Source organism: Gopherus flavomarginatus, chromosome 20, assembly GCF_025201925.1.
Source record: "Gopherus flavomarginatus isolate rGopFla2 chromosome 20, rGopFla2.mat.asm, whole genome shotgun sequence".
Classification (NCBI taxonomy): domain Eukaryota; kingdom Metazoa; phylum Chordata; order Testudines; family Testudinidae; genus Gopherus; species Gopherus flavomarginatus.
In genome coordinates, this window is record NC_066636.1 from 21,873,057 (window position 1) to 21,892,746 (window position 19,690).

At 51.1% G+C, this 19,690-nt stretch overlaps 1 protein-coding gene across 2 annotated transcripts; it reads left to right on the forward strand.

The window, feature by feature from the left end:
- The first annotated feature begins 8,961 nt into the window (after positions 1-8,961).
- HAPLN2 (hyaluronan and proteoglycan link protein 2) lies at positions 8,962-19,034 on the forward strand. 2 transcript variants are annotated; one of them, XM_050930531.1, is made up of 7 exons: positions 8,962-9,424; positions 12,389-12,433; positions 13,600-13,713; positions 14,834-15,187; positions 16,375-16,491; positions 17,413-17,598; positions 17,951-19,034. In XM_050930531.1, the coding sequence occupies exons 3-7, from the start codon at positions 13,626-13,628 to the stop codon at positions 18,232-18,234; spliced, it is 1,029 nt and encodes a 342-aa protein (XP_050786488.1). In that variant the 5' UTR covers positions 8,962-9,424; positions 12,389-12,433; positions 13,600-13,625; the 3' UTR covers positions 18,235-19,034. The 2 variants fall into 2 exon arrangements, with proteins under 2 accessions (XP_050786488.1, XP_050786490.1); XM_050930533.1 differs by having other exon boundaries at positions 8,962-9,399; positions 12,387-12,433.
- The last annotated feature ends 656 nt before the right edge of the window (positions 19,035-19,690 follow it).

Genomic DNA, 19,690 nt, shown 5'->3' on the forward strand with positions numbered 1-19,690 from the left:
TGCTTGACATGCTCAGTTAGGACACTCAGTCTTAACATCGTTCCATAATGATGTTGCAATGGAACAAAATATAGGAAAAAGTAAATGTGTATTTAAAAATCAGTTGTATCTAATTTAGGGCCAAAAGTATTTAAAAAGTCTTAATTGTAAACATATGTTTATTGCATGATGTCACAGCAGGGCAGAGTTAAGGTTGTTTGGGTAACTTTGTTGTACATCTCTTTTAAATGTATCTTTAACTCTGAATTTCCTGGATTTACAGTGTGTGGTTTTGGGATACTTATAACATATCTGAAATGCCTTTTAGCTTTTAATTACTAACACATACTCTCAACCTTAACTCAGTTGTAAAGTACTTTTTTCTCTAGATTCAACGGATTTGTGTAGATATGAGATTAGATGGATTGGACTGTAGAACAGTGCTAGGTGAAAATTGAATGTTTTGATTTGCTGGCAATTCTGAAAAATCCTTCCTAAAAATATTTTGGATTAAACTAAAAACAAAATTTTTGAAATTTTCAGAGCATTGAAAAGGTTTGTTTTTTTTTTTTAAAAAAAAAGATTTAAAATTTTGCTTTTGAGTAGTGAATTTGAATGAAATTTCTTAACAGAAATTGATCTCAAACCAAAAAAATCAGTCTTTTTCAAAAATGTCATCAAAACAAAATGTTTTGATCTTTTCTGAATTTTGTTTGTTTTTTATTCAAAACAAATGATTTGGTGAATTCGATGTGAATTTACAAAACATTTTGGTGTCATAGAATCGACAATTTTCACCAAAAAAAAGTTTGAACTGAAAATTTTTGCCCAGTTCCATGGTGACCAGTAGCTGAAAAGGAGAGAAAGTTTCATCTCCCAGCTGGGGGCAGAGAAGCTGCATCAGCATGTACTGTTTATAAATTCTATGCTCCTAATAAAGCCGGTACTGTTTATAAATTATTTCACACATCTGTATGGGCAGGCAGTGGGTGTGGGGAACAGAGAGTGTGATTTCATTTTTTTTCTCTGCATCTGCATTCGCTGAGAGGTGTTTGTAACATACAGAGGCAGTGCGAAATCCAAGACTCGAGAAAGCAGAGGAGGAGAAATGAACTGACGCTGAATAAACTAAAACAACCTTTTGGAAAGTGACGTGGATACATTTTGTTAATTTTAAAGGCACTGGGTCAGATTCTGATCTCTGTTAACTTCAGTGGAATGACACTGGTGTAATGGGAGTTACTCCAGATTTCTGCAGTGTCAGAGATCGAAATCTGTCTCTCAAAAGGAAGTGGAATGAACACGTCTGCTGCCTGCCCATTAGTCACTCTGCTTGTGTGTTGTAGATTTTTCCTTAGCCTGTGTATGTCTTAGGATGGCCCAATGGTTGGAGGCAATCGCGTTGACCTTGGTGGAGCTGGGGTCAATTCCCTGCTTTGCTACAGACTCTTTGGGTGATCCTGGGCAAGTCACTTAGCTTCTCTGTGCCATAGTTTCACCACCTGTACAATGGGGCTAATTGCTTTGCTTTACAAGTGTGCTGTAAGGATAAATACTGTGAAGTGCTTTGAGATGTACTGCTTACAAAAGCCCCGGAGAGGAGCTCGGTGGTATTAGCTCCTGGGGGCAGGGACCATCTACTCTGTTTGTACTGCACCTAGCACATTGGGGCCCTGCTCTTGGTGGGCCCTTAGAGGCTATCTTAATAACCATAGAAACGTAGGACTGGACACGGTGATAATTCTGCCACTGAGATGACTTTACCAGCCGTGATGTCAGCCTCGCATTAACCCAGTGCAAGCAAAAGGAGAATCAAGACCATAGTTGGCTCCAAATTCTGGGCCAACTCCCTAGCTGCTGTAAATCAGCATGGCTTGGCTGAAGCAACATCAGTTTGTACCAGCTCAGGGTCTGGCCCAGTATTATTTCCTGCACACACACACCCCCAAACCAAATTAAATTGGGTATGTGTGCACGGCGAACCCCCACTCCTACGGCAGTGAGTCTCAGAGCCTAGATCAGCTGACTCGGGCTCACGTGAAAGGGGCTAACAAGAACAATTTCGATATTCCCACTCCAGCTAAAGCCTGGGCTCTCAGACCCATCCTTCCTTGCTGAGTTTTAAAACCAGCCACCAGCCTGAGTGGGAACATCTACACTGACCCAGGGTCTGAAACTTGCTACCGCAGATCTTCTTTTGCCGTGTAGACATACTCAGGGGTGCAAAAAAAAGGGGGAACCAGTTAAAGTAGGGGTGGGCAAACTTTTTGGCCTGAGGGCCACATCTGGGTATGGAAATTGTATGGTGGGCCCTGAATGCTCACCAAATTGGGGGTTGGGGTGCGGGAGGGCTCTGGCTGGGGGTGTGGGCTCTGGGGTAGGGCTAGGGATGAGGGGTTGGGGGTACAGGAGGGTGCTCCGGGCTGGGACTGAGGGGTTTGGAGGGTGGGAGGGGTGTCAAGGTTAGGGCAGCGGTTTGGGACATGGGAGGGAGTCAGGGTGGCAGGCTCCAGGGTCACTTTTCTCAAGCAGCTCCCAGAAACAGCAGCATGTACTCTCTCTGGCTTCTACATGGAGGTGCAGCCAGGTGGGTCTGCGCAGTACCCTGTCCGCAGGCACCGCCTCCACAGCTCCCATTGGCTGCAGTTCCCAGCCAATGGGAGCTGTGGGGGCAGCATGCGGAGCCCCCTGGCTGCCCCTATGCGTAGGAGCCAGAGGGGAGACATGCCGCTCCTTCCAGTAGCCATGCAGAGTGGATCAAGACCCTGCCTCCGCTCCCCGGCTGGAGCTCAAGGGCCAGATTAAAACATCTGGAGGGCCGGATGTGGCCCCTGGGCTGTAGTTTGCCCACCCCTGAGCCCGAGCGTTAATGAGAATCTGGCTTCTTACCCCTGCCAGTTGACACAGATAAAATTCAAGTGACCTCAAACAAAGCAATTACCCAATTAATCATTAAACCCTAAGATTTCAATCCATTTATCTTCATGCTTCATCTGTTTTTTTTTAAGCCAATCAAAACATTATGCAATCAACAAAGGGGGCTTTTTAATGAGATCTAGCCCTTATCTAATGCAAACATTGGCCCTGGTTTACATTTATACAGTGGCATAAAGGGGTCATACATTACATTTACACTCCTTGCAGGCTGATTTTGGGCTGCCAGAGTGGTGTAAAGGGGTCCCAGTGTAAATTCTCTCCTTCGTTTGCCTTCTCACGTATCGGGCCAGATCCTCACCTGGGGTAAATCAGTGTCGTGCTAAAGCTGAGGGAGCTGCGCTGATTTATCCCAGCTGAGGATCTGGCCCATGGAGTGAAAGTGGTTGCTTATTTTAGTCTGAGCAGGGAGGAAGCAGCCAAGTTTTGTCTAGTTCTCATGCCCGTGTTTGGCTAGAACTTAAAGAAACTGGACAGGGCTGGAGAGCTTTAACGGGCTCGTGATGGGACCGGGAGTCCTTCAGTTCTAGGTCGCTGGTTTCAGTTCATTTCCTGCTGGTAAAAGTCACCCTGAGCTGGTGGGACTATAGGAAATGAGCATGTGGGTCTCAGCCCAGCTCCCAGCGCAGAGGTGTCTGCATTTCAAAAGTAACTGCCTGGCTGGCAGGCTCCTGGAGAGACCAAGGGTTGAATGGGTCGTGAAGAGTGCACCCCGTCGTCCGAGGCACGCCCTGCAGGGGAAAGATAGGGGTGTAGGGAGGAGCAGGTGTGGAGAACTTGCAAAGTGCTTTACCTCAGGGGTTCTCAAACTGGGGATCGGGACACGTCAGGGGGGTCACAAAGTTATTATATGGGAGGTCGTGAGCTGTCAGCCTCCACCTCAAACCATACTTTGCCTCCAGCATTTATAGTAGTGTTATAAATGAAAAACACTTTTAAATATATTTAAGGGGGGGGTCGCACTCAGAGGCTTGCTGTGTGAAAGGGGTCACCGGTACAAAAGTTTGAGAACCGCTGCTTTACCTGCTCTTGGGGAAAGAGAAGGGTCCAGCTTCTGGGCTGCACCATTCACCAGAGCTCAATTCAATGCAAAGAATTCTCTTGTCCCCTTAAAAAATAAGTGGGGAGGGTAGATTCTGCTGTAAATCAGTGTCCCTCCACTGACCGCTTTGCATCACACTGAATTTTGGTTTACACCAGCTGAGGATCTGACCCTATATTTGGACCCAAATCACCATGTAGCCCAACCACTGGGCAGATGAGTTGTGCCCAGTTCTCAGCAATGCAAAGGCCACTCCGGCAGTACAAAGCAGCCTTAATATGGGCACAAAGGGACCTTTTTAAGGACTCCTCCGTGCACTGGGGGCTTCCCCAGCTGGTGTGGCGGCAGTGAGAGGGCCCTGCTCCCAGATGCTGGTGTAGGGGGTGGATCACACTCCACTACAGCTGTGCTTCTCAGGAGACAGAGCAGCCCATGAGGAGCAGAGCGTAAGTTTGGGCAGCCCCAGTGCTGCTCTAAGTTACACCAGGAAGGGCTCTGCATGGCCTCAGAATATGGGGAACACAAAGGGGGCTTAAGGTGGCTCTCCTTGCCCCAAGTGTAGAAAACAGGGGCTGGGGCTTCAAAGGTATTTAGGTTCCTGACTTCTGCTGAAATCAACGCAAGTTAGGAGCCTCAATTCCTTTCAGGGAGCTTGTCCATAGTGGCTTAGAATCAAGCCCTACGCGGCAAGGAGCTCATTTCAACCATCAAGCTCTCAGTGGGCCTCATCTGAGGTTCTCTTGTAGCCAAGAATAAAGGATATCAAGTCTATTTGGGATATAGAGGTGAAATATAACACATACGTATAAATTAATGTCATAACGCAGAGTCTCAGGCCTGTAAGATACTCGGCTTAGCCACACAAGGCCTGAGGCCTGAACGAGGTTGACACGACTGGTTCACCAAGCTGCTAGTTCACCAAGATCACTAGTGCACCCTGTAGCCGTAAATTGCCAAGATTAGAGGACAAGCCGTGCTGATTGCTGATGTTTTAGAAAAGCTATCGCAATGTATCTATTAATATGGCAAGATGACTGGTAAGAACATCTTGGGGAATTTTAGCTCGGCCACACGTCGCTATGGCAACTGTGTGACACCCATGTTAACGAGTGAAAAGGGAACTAACCAGGGAGCATATGAAAAAGGCGGCACCACTAATTTAGTGGGGGGAGGAAGTCCGGACAAGGGGAAAAGGGTTGGAATACTTATGGGTAGGTCTGAGCGTTAGCGGAACTCATGATAAAGATGTTGGCCGGCCCGTGGAAAACACATCGGGAAGCACTAGCGTTATGATGAAGATGATGATGAAGAAGAGAGTGACTGATGCTCCAGGTTGCCCCAGCAGGAGATGTGAATGATGCTAGTCACAGGGCTAAACACCATGCAGTCTTTCCATGTCTGCTGTTGGATTTCAGCAAAAAGAACGAGGAGTACTTGTGGCACCTTGGAGACTAACAAATTTATTCGAGCATAAGCTTTTGCGAGCTAAAGCTCGCTTCATCAGATGCATAGAGTGGAAAATACAGTAGGAAGATAGATAGATAGATAGATAGATAGATACAGAGAACATGAACAGATGGGTGTTGCCATGCCAACTCTAAAGAGACTAATCGAATAAGGTGAGCTATTAGCAGGAGACAAAAAACTTTTGTAGTGATAATCAAAATGGCCCATTTCAAACAGTTAACAAGAAGGTGTGAGTAACAGTAGGGGGGAAATTAGCGTGGGGAAATAGCTTTGTTTTTGTAATGACCCATCCACTCCCAGTCTTTATTCAAGCCTAATTTAATGGTGTCCAGTTTGCGAATTAATTCCAGTTCTGCAGTTTCTCGTTGGAGTCTATTTTTGAAGTTTTTTTGTTGTTAAATAATTGTGACTTTTAGGTCTGTAATATTGTGTCCAGGGATGTTGAAGCGCTCTCCAACTGGTTTTTGAATGTTATAATTCTCGACATCTGATTTGTGTCCATTCTCAGTGTCCAGGGGCCTGGTTTGTGGCTTTGTTGCTCAAGGGACTTGTGATAAATTGCAGCTGTTTCTTGTGTGCTCTGAGGGCCTCTCATTGTAATGATATTGATCATAATAGTCCTGATGCTGTAGCCCTCAGCTGACTGAACCTTTGCTGACCCTCTGCAGTCTAAGAGATCCATCAATATTCAATACATCAGCCCACCAATAAGGCCTCTCTCCGGTCAACCAGAAGAGTCGGGTCACTCTGGTGCAAAGCCATGACCATCTGAGGCCGCTCCATTCACCACGGTCTGGTTACAGCAAGACTTGCCCTCCCCTCCCCGGCTAAAAAGCACGTTTGTCCTGTCCCCAGTGCCATTAATGGTGCTGTCACATTCTTCAGGTGTGGGTCAAACAGATCCAGGGGACTCATTTACCTGCCTCCCCCCCGCATCCCTTTTAGAACAGCACATGGCCAGACTCTGACTCCACCCCTCCCCCACTAACTTTGGCCTTGGTCTCAAGGGGCCAGATCCTCTGCTGATGTAAATCAGCACAGATCCCTTAGCTTCGTACTAGTTTATCCCAGCTGAAGATCAGGGTCATTGCTTAGCTGCAGATTGCCAACTCTGACCACCCCGGTGTGCAAAGAAGTGAATTCGTGCGGAAGAGGAGGAGCCAGGAGATCTGGGTTTAATCCGCCACAGACTTCAGTTGCGCAAGTCATTTCATCTCGCCGTGCCTCAGTACCCCACTCCTAACATGGGACTAGCAGCAAGTCAAACACGTGCCAAGCACGTACATTCACTGATATTGTGGGGGGTTATGTGGCATGGGGCCGGATAAGCAGCTAGATTTTTCTGGAGGAAAACGACTGTTTTGTTGAAACTGAAATTTCTGAGGGAAACCTCCATTTTCACCAACATTTTTCAAAAAAAGTCCCCGAAAAATGATTTTTCTCCCCCTAGTTTTTGGCATCCAGTTCCTTTGTACAGCCTGGCAGCACAAAGGGGCCTTAAGGTGTGCGTGACTGTGAATGCAATGGCGTGTCAGTTTAAAGGGCGGTGTTCGAGGCAATGAGAGTGAGGCCCGGAGACTTGTTTTCATCCGGGCCGCCGGGGAAGCCTGTTTTCAGTTGAGTGCGTGTCACAGAGAGGCCGAGATCATTTTGTCCCTTGCTGCCAGAGACAAACTGCTGCTTGTCTTGTGTTTCATCCGAGATATACATTTCCTTCTTCCCTGGAGATGGATCTTCAGGGCAGGGGTACCGGGGCGGGGGGGCAGAGGGAGGTGCTGAATGAAAAGGCCCAGTTCCATGCTGCGTCCCCAGAACACAGCCTCATTGTGTCCCCGTTGTTTTTTTTCCGCATCTCCTTTCAGAGACAGATGATCATCTCCAGCCTTAGCTGGAGGGAGAGCAGGGGGGCCGGTGTCGTGACCAAGGCCCCGATCCAAAGCCTGGGGAAATGAATGGGGAGCCTTTTCATCGACTTCAGCGGCCTCAGGGTCAGGCCCTGCCAAAATGAGGCAGGTACGTTACCGAAGTGTGTGGAGGGGTGTGAACGCAGCCGGTGGGGATCCCCAGATACAACCCCCATCTCTCCAGAGAGGAGAGGGGGGACCACTGCTTCAGTTTTGGAGAGGAACAGGGAGCTGCGTGCCGCTGCTGCTGTAACGGGCCAGAACCAGATTACAGAGTCTAGCATTGGTATCTCCAAAGTACAATAACCCAGAACAGCCGGGACGCTCCTGAGCCCGTAAAACCGGACATCTGGCAGTGACAGCATGTACTGAGCACCTTGACACATTTCCCAGGACGGCTGCCTTGGAAAACGGGTGATCCTGGGGAACCCTGACCAGGCAGCAGCACTACTGGGGGCTGTGCCGTGGTGGGGACCTAGGACCCCGGATTGCCCTCACCCAGTCCTGCTCATTCCTGAGCATCTCTCTTTTGGGCTAATGAGGGATTTTGGCCTTTAGAACACCCTGGCCTCCTGTTCCAGAAGTCACTAGTGATTTCCAGTGCCCAGCTGAGACACATGAAAGAGGCCTGGTTTTCAGAGTACGGATTCTTCAGCGCTCTCTGAAACTCAGGCCCCTCTCACAGCGTCTTATTTGGGCCGTCCCCAAAAGAGGAGCCACCCAAATCACTCGTCACCTTTGAAAATCCTGGAGTAGGTGGAATGAGGAAAAGCCTGTACCACTGACCAGCACTTTAGTCATGTAAATTACACAAGTGTTTCGGGGTTATGGAGGACTGGTTTTGTGCTCAGCCCACACCCTAGATCCTCTTATTGCCGAGACCCACTCCACCTCTTTTATACCCAGTCGGGTTAACCACTCCCCTGCACCAGAGAATCATCAGAATCCATTAACCTTTTCCCCTATGGAGCAACCCTTGCTAGCAGATTGTGGGGTAAGTTTCAAGCAAACACTGCCAGTCTGTGTTTGGCAGGATGGGGGAGTTGGGGGGAGAAGACCAGTTAATTTGCAGACCTTTTGGGGATGATCAGCTCTCATGCTTCAGGGGATCAGCTGATCAGTACAGAGATCAGGAAGGGGATTCCAACAACCAATGCGACAACATTGCACTGTCAACCTGGTGCAATAGGGAAGGTTCCTCCTTTAATTGGAGCCATCAGATTTTGGCTGCTGGAAGGGACTGTGGCCTGATGCATTGTGGGAAAATCCACTTTCCCTGGAGTAAAGTGAGTTGAGAGCGTATTCGAAGGACCTGATCCCAAGCCCCTGGAAGTGAATGGGAGTCTTTCCACCGGCTTTGGATCTGGTTCGGAGGAGATGTGGGTCTGAATGGTGTTGACATCTATTCTGAATTCCCCCAACTCTGCGGCTGCATATAAAGATGGGCTTGTTCACTGGGGCCGCTCTGTTCTGCTGAGCAGAACAATACAGGGAAAGATGCTCACAATGGGAAATTGTGCATCTTCCTTGCTTGTGAAAGGGGAAAAGACAGACACACCAACTGTTTACTGGTCCTGGGCCGAAGGGAGGGATTGAGAGAGAGAGAAAAGGAGATACAGCCACCACCCAGACAATTCTGATGCTGTCCAAAGAGCACAAAGGCTAGATCTCCCCAAGCAAAACTCATTCTCTGGTTCTTGGATTTCCTCTCCCAGAGCAGGCAGGCCTCTCGCAGTCCCCGATGCCAGCGGACGTGTCCGCTGGCCATGGAAGGAGCCAGAAGCCGCCTCTGCCAATGAACCCAACAGCACTGGAGCAGCAAGTTTGGTCTTTCCGTTCCTCTCCCACCCAACAATGGGATGTTTGTGACGGAGCCGGGACCGGGCTTTTGCGAGTGTGCGTCATGCCAGATGCATAACAGGGTGCTGAGTCAGCCCTGTGCCAGCAGTCTGGCCCAGGCGGGTGTGCAGCAGCAGGTGGTGGAGGAGAGCTCTCAAAGGATCGCTTTGTTGTTTCCCGGTCTGGTTTGGAGGGGTGCGGTGGGTTGGCGGAGGATTTCCTGGTGAACGTAGAAGATACAGGACCGAACCCGGAGCTGGTATGTAGAGCCCTGCAAATCCGCAGCTATCCGCTTTATGCCCACGGATTCCTGCATCCCTGGACGCGAGTGCATTGTTCACCACCTTTGGGGATCGGCCGCAGATCCAAATTTTGTGTGTCCGCATAGGGTTCTAACAATGCAAGAGGGGGCTGGGGCAGATGCATATGAAAGGTCGAGGGTGGGTCAGATACAAATGTGGTTCAGATGCAGAGCCAAATTTTGTGTGTCCATGCAGGGCTCTGCTGGTGGGAATTCTTGTACCATTAGAGTGCAGCTCATGAAGTCTCCCCCCATTCTCCACCTCCCAGACTTGGTGGATGGGAAGCTCAGGACCTCTGCCTTGCAGCAGCATGGTGGGGTAGAGGATTCTGCCCAGTGGGGAGAAGGGTCTTAGGGTTTCTGCCCAGCGGGATGCATCTGCTGGGGCTTGGGGCTTCAGCAGGAGTGGGGCTGAAACCCTGAACCGCAGCAGGTGCTCCCTGCCTCTCCAAAGTCTAAAGATTCTCATGTCTGGCTCGGAGGGTCACTAAGTTTGGCCACGCCTGGTCTAGTGGATCTGGCATTGGAATGGGAGTGAGGAGATGTGAGTAGTCTCATCTCTGAAGCTAACCTGCTGTGTGACCTAGAGCAAAGCTGAGTGCCTCAGTTTCCCCAGTTTCCATGTCCGTACAGCCCCTAGCGCAACAGGACCCCAGTCTCACTTTCAGCCTCTAGTCATTGCTGGAACTAGTCAGAGGCAGCTGAGCCAAAACATCCAGACCCCGCCCTTCAGCCTGACAATGCTGGTTATTGTAGGATGGCAGGGAGTTGGCCAGTCCCCAGGCTGGTTTGCTGTAGAGGGCAGGAGTTGAGCTGAATTCGCTTCACCCTCCCAGCCACATGCCGCCTGCTCTTCCTGTAATATTCCTTTGCCTCCCTTCATCGTCTCTGACCCATGATTCCCAAAGGTGGGGGTGGGTCCCGAGCAACGTGAGAGGAGGTTCAGAAGATTCAGTAGGCAGGGCAGTATTGTCTAGTGGGTAGGACACTGGCCTGCTGGGGGCTCCTTGGGCCAGTTACTTCCCTTCGCTGCTTCCCTCCATCCCATCTCTTGTCTATGTAGATTGTAAACTCTTCTGGGCAGGGCCTATCTCTATGTATTAGCGCATTGGGAGATCTAGGCACCTAGGAGCCCTAGCTACAGACCAAAAACCTTTGGCACTAGATGCTGTCCAAACAGAGAACCAAAAGAGACAGAGCCTCCAACCACCAGCCCCTTGGATTCCAGGAACGTTAACCCCCTAGAGAATCAACACATGTGAAAGCCACAGGGCAATGCAATTTATGTCTAGGAATGACCTAGACAAACAGATTGAGTGGATCTTGCAGAGGGCAATGGGTTGTAGGGAGCCAGACCTCGAAGAGTTAGCGTAGAGCTGGAGGTGCGGCAGGGTAGGGGGATGCTCTATAGAGACCATGTTTTTATCCTCCATTGCCTTGCACCTTCTGCTGTCATTCCCACCCGTTCCGTACGGGGTGCAAATGACGTGTGCACCGATCCACTGGCGGTTTGCACCCGCTTTGCACTCATTTTTGCACGGATCTCCATGACTGTGAAAAGTGTAGGAGAATTGGGGCTATGGGTCAGAGGAGGGGACTAAAAAGTGGAGGGTGGGGAAGGAGGCAGCAGGACAGCTCCTTGCACCATGGGACTCCAGTCCATGACTGGGTCGCCTACGTACAACTGTCATCCAGATGATGATAGCAAATTAAAATATAGCACTAAGAGCCCAGACTGAAATCCTGGCTCCACTGACGTCAGTAGCAAAATCCCTGTTGATTTCATCCCCAGGACTTCAGGATTCAGTCCCCAACGCTGACCTCTGCTTGTGTAAAATTAGGCCATCACTTAGTCTCTCTGTGCCGTAGTTTTGCTGTCTGTAAAATGGGCCCTGCTAATAGCCCAGTATGGGACCAGGGGCGGCTTTCAAACAACCCTAAGAAAATGAGGTGCCTAAATCCCACTGGCAGTCAGCGGCATTGGCCCACCTCTGGCCTCTTTGAAAAGCCACGAGGCTTAACTTATTTATGTTTCTAAAAAGAGCTTTGTCATCTTTGCATGGGAAGATGCTAGAGATGTACAAAGCACTTGCTTATCAGTGGAAGCAGCCATAGACGTATCATTGGGATTAATTTGGGGCAGAGAGGGATATGGAAGCAGAGGCAGAATCTGGGGCGAGGTTCAGAAATCTCTTGGGACACTGCACGAACCATGTGTTGGAACTAGAGCTGTGTGAAGAACTGTTTTTGGTTTTTTTTTCCAGTTCTCCAGCCCCGTTGAAAAACTGGGGCTGATCAGAATTGATTCAGAGCAAACAAAACATTTAATCCATGAGCCTTTTCAAATGTTTTTTTAAATAAATAAATGTCCACACAAAATACTTTGACTGAAAAAATCAAATTGTGCAGATTTAGGGAAAAAAAAATTCTTACAACCAAAACAAATTCAGCGAATTCAACACCAGTCTATGAAATGGTTTGGTTGACCCAAATCTGCATTTTCTAGGGCAAAAAACTTGGCCGAATTTTTTTCCCCAGTTCTAGTTGGAACCAATCTCCTCACAAGGTCCTGCTGAGATATCTCGGACAGCTCGGGGAAGCATCCAACAACCCACTGAGCTCTGCTCGGCCTAGAGCAAGCTGAGGATCCGGGAGGTAGTGGACGCAGACCATGAACGCCTTGTATGGCTGGTCTGGCCACCTGGCACTGATGGGCAGTGGGCCAACCTCAGGCATTCGGAACCATGGTGAAGCCCATTCTGGGTATGGTTTGAGCCTTGGGTGGCGGTATGAGTTGGTTCCTCTTTCACCCCGACTGGGTCAGCCTGCCCTGGCCGCCTCTTGCTCTTCATAGGCAAAGCCAATGGGATGGGGGTGGGGAACCAATGGGCCAGCTTTACTGAATCCCATTTCCCTCCACAGCACCTGTGTCAGAAGTGGCCGGCGACCCCCTGGGAGCTTGACCGAGTGAGTATTAGAGAGAAACCCGAATTCTGGTGCTAACAATTATTATTATTGCGATGACCCCAGGGCCCCACAGCACTAGGTGCTGTGCCAGCCAATAACACGAAGGGTCAAACTATGATCCATTCTACTTGACCCAGCACAACACATGTGATGTCCCCTTGCTCTCCTGCAGCACCGACATTTAGTAAAAACATGTGCAAAGTACTTGGAAGGAAAACTCAAATGCACGACCACAAAACGGGGAATAACTCATGAGCCGGCCGTACTGCTGGAAGGGATTTGGGTGGATCACAAATTGAATGTTGCAACAACAACAAAAAATGGCTAATGTCCTTCGGGGTGTATTAACAGGAGTGTCGTATGTTAGGCACAGAAGATAACTGTCTGACTGGTGAGGCCTCAGTTGGAGTCCTGTGTCCGATTCTCGGCCTCATGCTTTAAGAAAGATGGAGATAGGTTGGAGAACGTCCAGAGGAGAGCAACAAAAATGACAAAAGGTTTAGAAAACCCGACCTGTGAGGAAAAGTTAAAAAATCGGGGAATGTTTAGTCTTGAGAAAAGAAGACTGAATGGGTACCTGATAGTCTTCAAATATGTTAAGGGCTGTTATAAAGAGGATGGTGATCAATTGTTCTCCTTGTCCACTAAAGATAGGACAGGAAGTAAGGAGCTTAATCCACCGCAAGGGAGATTTAGGTGAGATATTAGGAAAAACTTTCTCAGGGGCATTAAGCTCTGGAACAGGCTTCCAAGGGAGGTTGTGAAATCCACATCGCTGGAGGTTTTTCAGAACAGGTTGGACAAACCCCTGTCAGGGACAGTCTAGGTTTACTTGGTCCTGCCTCAGCGCAGGGGGCTTGATGACCTTTCGAATTCCCTTCCAGTCCTACATTGCTGTGATTATATGAGTGGGGGAGAGAAGCCAGATTGTCCAGTGGTTAGGGTGCTAGCCAGAGATCTGGATACAGTTCCCTGCTCTCCAACGTACTCCCTGTGAGCAAACTCTCCTGCTGCTTGCAACAGCTCCCCCGAAACGAAGCTTCATGGCAAAACTCTAACTATGCGGAACGTCTTCAAAAACTCAAGGGAAGCAAAATAACTTGAGACTATGTGGAAGAGCGTCACCTGGTGAGCCTTGCTAGAACAAAACATCATTCCTTTTTCAGGCACGTTCCTGGCCCCACATCTAAGTATGCACCAGCTGCTGCTGCTGGCTTCACTCTGCCTCTCTTCTCTGCCAACTGCTTTAACTATTTACCAGAAGGCAACTGGGGGTCCAGGTGGGTAACCATGTTCTCTTCCTCCCAGCGAATCCCCCCTTCCCCTGTCCAGCATGGGGCAGTTTGGCTCTTACCTTCGTCCCAACCCATCTGCATCACCTCAGAGCCCCAACCTGCCCCGGTTTAAAGCTGAGGTGCCCGGTCACAGATGGGGGGAGGACGGGAAGAGCAGGAGGCTGGTTTGAGGTGCACCAGCACAGCTGGGTGTTGGGTGCCCACCCGGGGCTGGACCAGTAAGGGAAGCGACAGGCTCAGCAGAGGTGCAGGGGAAGGGAACCGGGACAGTAAGAGGCAAATCAGGACCCCAGTGCAGCAGCAGTGCATGTGGAAGAGAAACCCTGGACTGGGAGAGCAGGGTGGGGCTGCGGGTCTGGACTGAGGGGCATCGGGGGCACTGGAGGGGGAGCTCGGCTGGAATAGCAGGGTGGGGCTGTGAGTCGGACTGAGGGGCATCAGGGGCACTGGGGGGGGAGCTCGGCTGGAATAGCAGGGTGGGGCTGCGGGTCGGACTGAGGGGCATCGGGAGCACTGGGGGGGGAGCTCGGCTGGAATAGCAGGGTGGGGCTGCGGGTTGGGACTGAGGGGCATTGGGGGTGCTGGGGGGAGCTCAGGGCTGGAATAGCAGGGTGGGGCTGCGGGTTGGGACTGAGGGGCATTGGGGGTGCTGGGGGGAGCTCAGGGCTGGAATAGCAGGGTGGGGCTGGGGGTCGGGACTGAGGGGCATCGGGGGCACTTGGGGGGGAGTTCGGCTGGAATAGCAGGGTGGGGCTGCGGGTTGGGACTGAGGGGCATTGGGGGTGCTGGGGGGAGCTCAGGGCTGGAATAGCAGGGTGGGGCTGCGAGTTGGGACTGAGGGGCATTGGAGGTGCTGGGGGGAGCTCAGGGCTGGAATAGCAGGGTGGGGCTGCGAGTTGGGACTGAGGGGCATTGGGGTGCTGGGGGGAGCTCAGGGCTGGAATAGCAGGGTGGGGGTTCCTGTTTGGGATTGAAGGGCATCAGCAGGCAAACAGAGCAGGACGTGGAGAGCCGCGGAGCCGCAATCCTCGAGCGTCTCAGGAGGCTGCAGGCTGAGCGAGGCCGGGGGGTTGATGCGCCTCCGCCTGCCGGTGTCTCCTCACAGCCCCCACCCCACGTCTGCAGTACCTGCTGGAGCCCCTCTATGAGGTGGTGCACGCCCAGCGCGGTGCCACAGTCACCCTGCCCTGCGTTCTGCGGGCGCGGCCCCCCCACTACAAGGTGAAATGGAGCAAGGTGGAGCCGGCCGAGCTGCTGGAGAACATCATCCTGGTCACCAACGGGGCCCAGCACAAGACCTACGGGCAGCTGGGCGGGCGGGTCCGGCTAAGGCGCGGCCACCGCAACGACGCCTCCCTCACCATCGCCGGGGTAGCGCTGGAGGACGAGGGGCGCTACCGCTGCCAGCTGGTCAACGGGCTGGAGGACGAGAGCCTGTCGCTGACACTGACGCTGGACGGTAAGTCCCAGCTCCCACGGTGGCCTGGGAACGGTCCTCCTCCGGCCAGCAATGGCCCCGTCCTCTTCAGGGGAGAGACCTTCTGCTGATGGGAGCCCTGGGCTTTGGGGGCAGCCATGGCCCCTGGCAGGGGGCCAGAGGAAAAACGGGGGGAGCTGAGTCCCTTGGCAGGGGGCCCCCAGGGAGAAGCGGCAGGAGCCATGTCCCCTGGCAGGAGTCCCTTGGAGGGAAGCGGAGGGAGCCATGTCCTTTGGCAGGGTTCCCCAAGAGGGGTCAGGGGAAGCTGCGTTCCCTGGAAGTGGGTCCCCGGCGGGAGATGGGCGAACCTGCATCCCCTGGTGGGAGCCCATGAGGGAAGTGGTTTTAAAAGTCTTAGCTCACTTCCCCTCTACCCCCAACTCCTTCTGAGCATAGGGGTGAGTTGGGTCCTTCCAGCCATCCCTAAGCTCAATCCAGGGGGTCTCTGCAGCCGCTGCTCCTCAAATCCCTGCTCTGTGACCTTGAGCAAGCCACTGTGCCTCAGTTTCCCCTCCCACCCTCTGTCTGTTTGTTCAGACTGTGAGCTCTCCGAGGCAAGGACCTTCTCTTGCTCTGTCTCTCTGATCTCACGTGAGCCTTTGATGCGCTGCTGTAACAGAATATTACCATGGGGGTTCCACGGTGCCAGCAAATCTGGTTGGGAAATAGAATTTCTGTCCCATGGGAAATCCCGACATTTCAAACTTTGTTTTCCTTCCGGATCCAGAAAGAGAAGTCAAAATTTTGAAATTCACCATGGAACAAAAATTCGGAAGGATTTCAGTTCAGAAACTTCAGAACATTTTGGGAACATTGAAACATGCTAATAGAATACAAAATATACACTAGTATGTAGCAATAATATTGGCTGTTTTTATATTATTATAACATCATGTAAGAAAAGTGGCCACGAAGCCAAATGCTTCCGCTGTGTCGAAACAAGGTAGGCTAAGCGAATCGTGTCAACTATTTCCCACAGAAAATGTCATCAAAGTCGACAAATTCCCGCAAATCATTTTGATTTCGACAAAACTGCATTTTCCGACAGAAAAGAGTTCTGTCAAAAAATTATTAAGCAGGTGCAGAGGCCGGCACCCTGCACTGAGATTCCAGATCAGCTCTCTGACCCCAGAATACCAGCTCACTCCCTTTCTTTTACAATCACCCAGGTGTCGTCTTCCCCTACCAGACCAGCCAGGGGCGCTACAGATTCAACTACTTTGAGGCTAAGAAGGCCTGTGAGGAGCAGGACGCCAGGCTCGCCACTTACCAGCAGCTCTACAGAGGTGACCGTCTGTTTCACCCACCTCCTCTAGTGGTTAATTCACAGACTTTGCTCTAGATATGCTTGAGGAAAAAAAAACTACTCTCTTTATTTATTGAGGATGTTTAATAGGTTTACAGATCATTGCCATGTAAATATCTGAGACAGAAGGGTAATCAGGTTTCAGAGTGGTAGCCCTGTTAGTCTGTATCAGCAAAAATGAGTCCTTGTGGCACCTTGGAGACTAACAAATTTATTTGGGCATAAGCTTTTGTGGGCTACAGCCCACTGCATCGGATGTTACAGAATCATTACACCAGCCAGCTTTTGTTTAGAGAAGCATTAGAGAGCAGGATCATCAGATCTGGGAATAGGACCCAGGATTCCTGACCCCCAAAACCCCTCTCTTCAAACAGCTATGCCACCGCCCCGCTGCTTTCAACTACCTGAAAGGGGGTTCCGAAGAGGCTGGATCTAGACTGTTCTCAGTGGTACCAGATGACAGAACAAGGAGTAATGGTCTCAAGTTGCAGTGGGGGAGGTCTAGGCTGGATATTAGGAAACACTATTTCACTAGGAGGGTGGTGAAGCACTGGAATGGTTTATCCAGGGAGGTGGTGGAATCTCATTCCTTAGAGGTTATTAAGGCCCGGCTTGACAAAGCCCTGGCTGGATGATTTCGTTGGGATTGGTCCTGCTTTGAGCAGGGAATGGGACTAGATACCTCCTGAGGTCCCTTCCAACCCTGATATTCTATGATCCCAGAGCTGGGATTAGAACTCATTCCTCTAAGCACTGGACCACTCTCTCTCCCAGAGCTGGGGATAGACTGCCCTTTGCTCTACACGATATGCTGGAAAACGGAGAATCGGGGCCATTATTAAGGTATCCAGTAGCTTGGTTCTGACGCTTGCCCATCCCCTTTTCTCCCGCTAACTCGCAGCGTGGACCGAAGGGCTGGACTGGTGTAACGCAGGCTGGATTCTCGACGGGACTGTCCACTATCCTATTATTAACCTCCGAGAGCCCTGCGGGGGGCGGCTTCTCCTTCCCGGAATTCGGACCTATGGGGCCAAGGACAAGCAGACGGATCGGTTTGACGCATTCTGCTTCACCTCTGCTGTGAGGGGTATGTCCAGAGGGAATGCAGCGGCTCCATGCGACCTCAGAGCGTAGGGAGACAAGATCAGAGCAGAGGCTCGGCTCGGCTCGGCTCGGCTGGTTACCCCCTCCTGTTCCGGGTCAGCTCACTAGTTCCGTCTGGTGTGATATCCCCTGCTCCCCGTCTGGGTCATTCCTTCCAGTGCAATGGCTCCACGCCACCTCCATGAAGTGGGCATTACCCATGAGCTAGGCAGGACCTGCTGTTTTCTAGCCAGGCTAAAGGGACCCTTGGTATTTCTGTGGCAGGTCCCCACACCACTCAGCGTCCCGTGTGACCTTCACCTTGACACCCTCCCCTCCCCTCTCTCTCTCCCCAGGCCAGGTCTATTTCATCCAGGGCCACCTGAGCTTCAAAGAGGCAGGGCAGGCTTGCCGCAACCAAGGGGCCACCATCGCCAAGGTCGGGCAGCTCTACTCCGCCTGGAAGTTCTCCCAGCTGGACCGTTGCGACGGGGGCTGGCTGGCAGACGGCAGCGTCCGCTACCCCATTACCACCCCTCGCACCCACTGCGGAGGCCTTCCGGACCCCGGCATCCGGAGCTTCGGCTTCCCCAACAAGGAGCAGAGGACGTATGGGACCTACTGCTTCACGGTGAAATAGGGATGGCGCGGGGTGATGATGGGACGCCGGGTAGGGGACGGCAGCTCTGTTCTTCGCTGGTTTCCAGCCACCCTGCCCCTGTCAAGGGTCATGAGATCCGTCTCCCATGTGTGTTTCTCTTTTCCAGTGGGTCTCAGGCCGGTTTCCAGCAGCACACAACACTCGCTTGGCCCATCCATTCATCGTTAGCCTTAGCAGAGAGACCAAGGACTGGATGGGCCATGGAGACCAGAATGCTGTCTCATGTCCAGAAGTGCCTCCTCCAGGAGCGCTGGCCGGAAGAGGCCGATAGGCTGCTTGCCCTGTTCTGTGAACAGAGGAATCTGTTCTCTGGAGCCATGAATCTGGCACAAAATTCAACCCCTGGGCCGAGGGCCTGTGTGCTACTTAAGCACTGATTTGAGGGCTTACGTGGTGCACAGGCTGGATTCAGACCCTCTGCCCAGAGGTGACTTCTACCCTTTCAACACAGAGAACAAGTGAGAATGGAAACACCAAAGCCCCCAACCTCAGAACTTCTCTTCTCAGGGCTTTTGCTCTCCTTGGTTTTGGGTTCCTGCTGTTTGTTAGCTGCCATCTGGAGCAGGGGATCATCAGGAGAAGACAAAATCCATGAGACTCAGTAAGAATCCAGTGTCCTGCTCCCGTGAGATCACTGGACCCCTCAGAGGAATAACAAGTAGCTGTAGATTTTTTGGTTTAGTTTAAGGCTAATGAAGAAGTGGCATTTTGTATCCATTACTCACTTATTTCCAACAGGGGATGGGGTGCCCCTGGAGATAGAAAGCTTCCTGACTCTCTGTATGCTTACTCGTGCTTGTGGAAATTCACAGTGATAGCAGGGCCACAACTCAGATCCCTCTGCTCTGCAAAGCACAGCTCCCTTGCCACTTGAGCTTAAGGAGCATTTCCTTAATTAGCGGCAATATAGGGGCTATGACGCACAGCCGAGCCATTCTGATTCCATTCCAGCGGAGGGCAGCAGTGCACTCAAGCCCCCAGCCAGCTCACTACACTGTGCTCTCGTGAAGGTCTGTTTTTTAACGCCAACACCTGCCAGGCTACCCCCGTGAAGAAGCCATTCAGTGCCAACATGTGAAAGGCTGGAAAGTAATGAGTTTGACTAATTGAGTTTATCCATTTAAATTAATAAAATGATGGTAAACCCACCTGAAAAATAGCACCTTTGGGGAGGGTTTTTTCCCCTGCATATTAGCCATAGGGTGACACAATCCAGCCCTCGAGCCAAGGACTTTCAGAGCTAGAAGGCATAAGCTGCTAATGTGTCAACAGAAGCACTATGTGCCCTTAGCTGGAGCAGACTCACCGACTTTGTATGTGGACTAACCACTAGCAAGAGGACAGACTTTCCCATGCTGTGGATAGCAGATACCTTGTGATATCCAGCTTACGCAATCTGAGGCCTTGTTACGTTTTTAGGAGAAATTACCCTGCA

Coding starts and splice junctions, on each gene's coding strand:
- HAPLN2 (XM_050930531.1), top strand. CDS start 13,626: ATGCACCAGCTGCTGCTGCTGGCTTCACTCTGCCTCTCTTCTCTGCCA. Junction 13,714..14,833: donor GAAGGCAACTGGGGGTCCAG/GTGGGTAACCAT, acceptor GTCTCCTCACAG/CCCCCACCCCACGTCTGCAG. Junction 16,492..17,412: donor TTACCAGCAGCTCTACAGAG/GTGACCGTCTGT, acceptor GCTAACTCGCAG/CGTGGACCGAAGGGCTGGAC.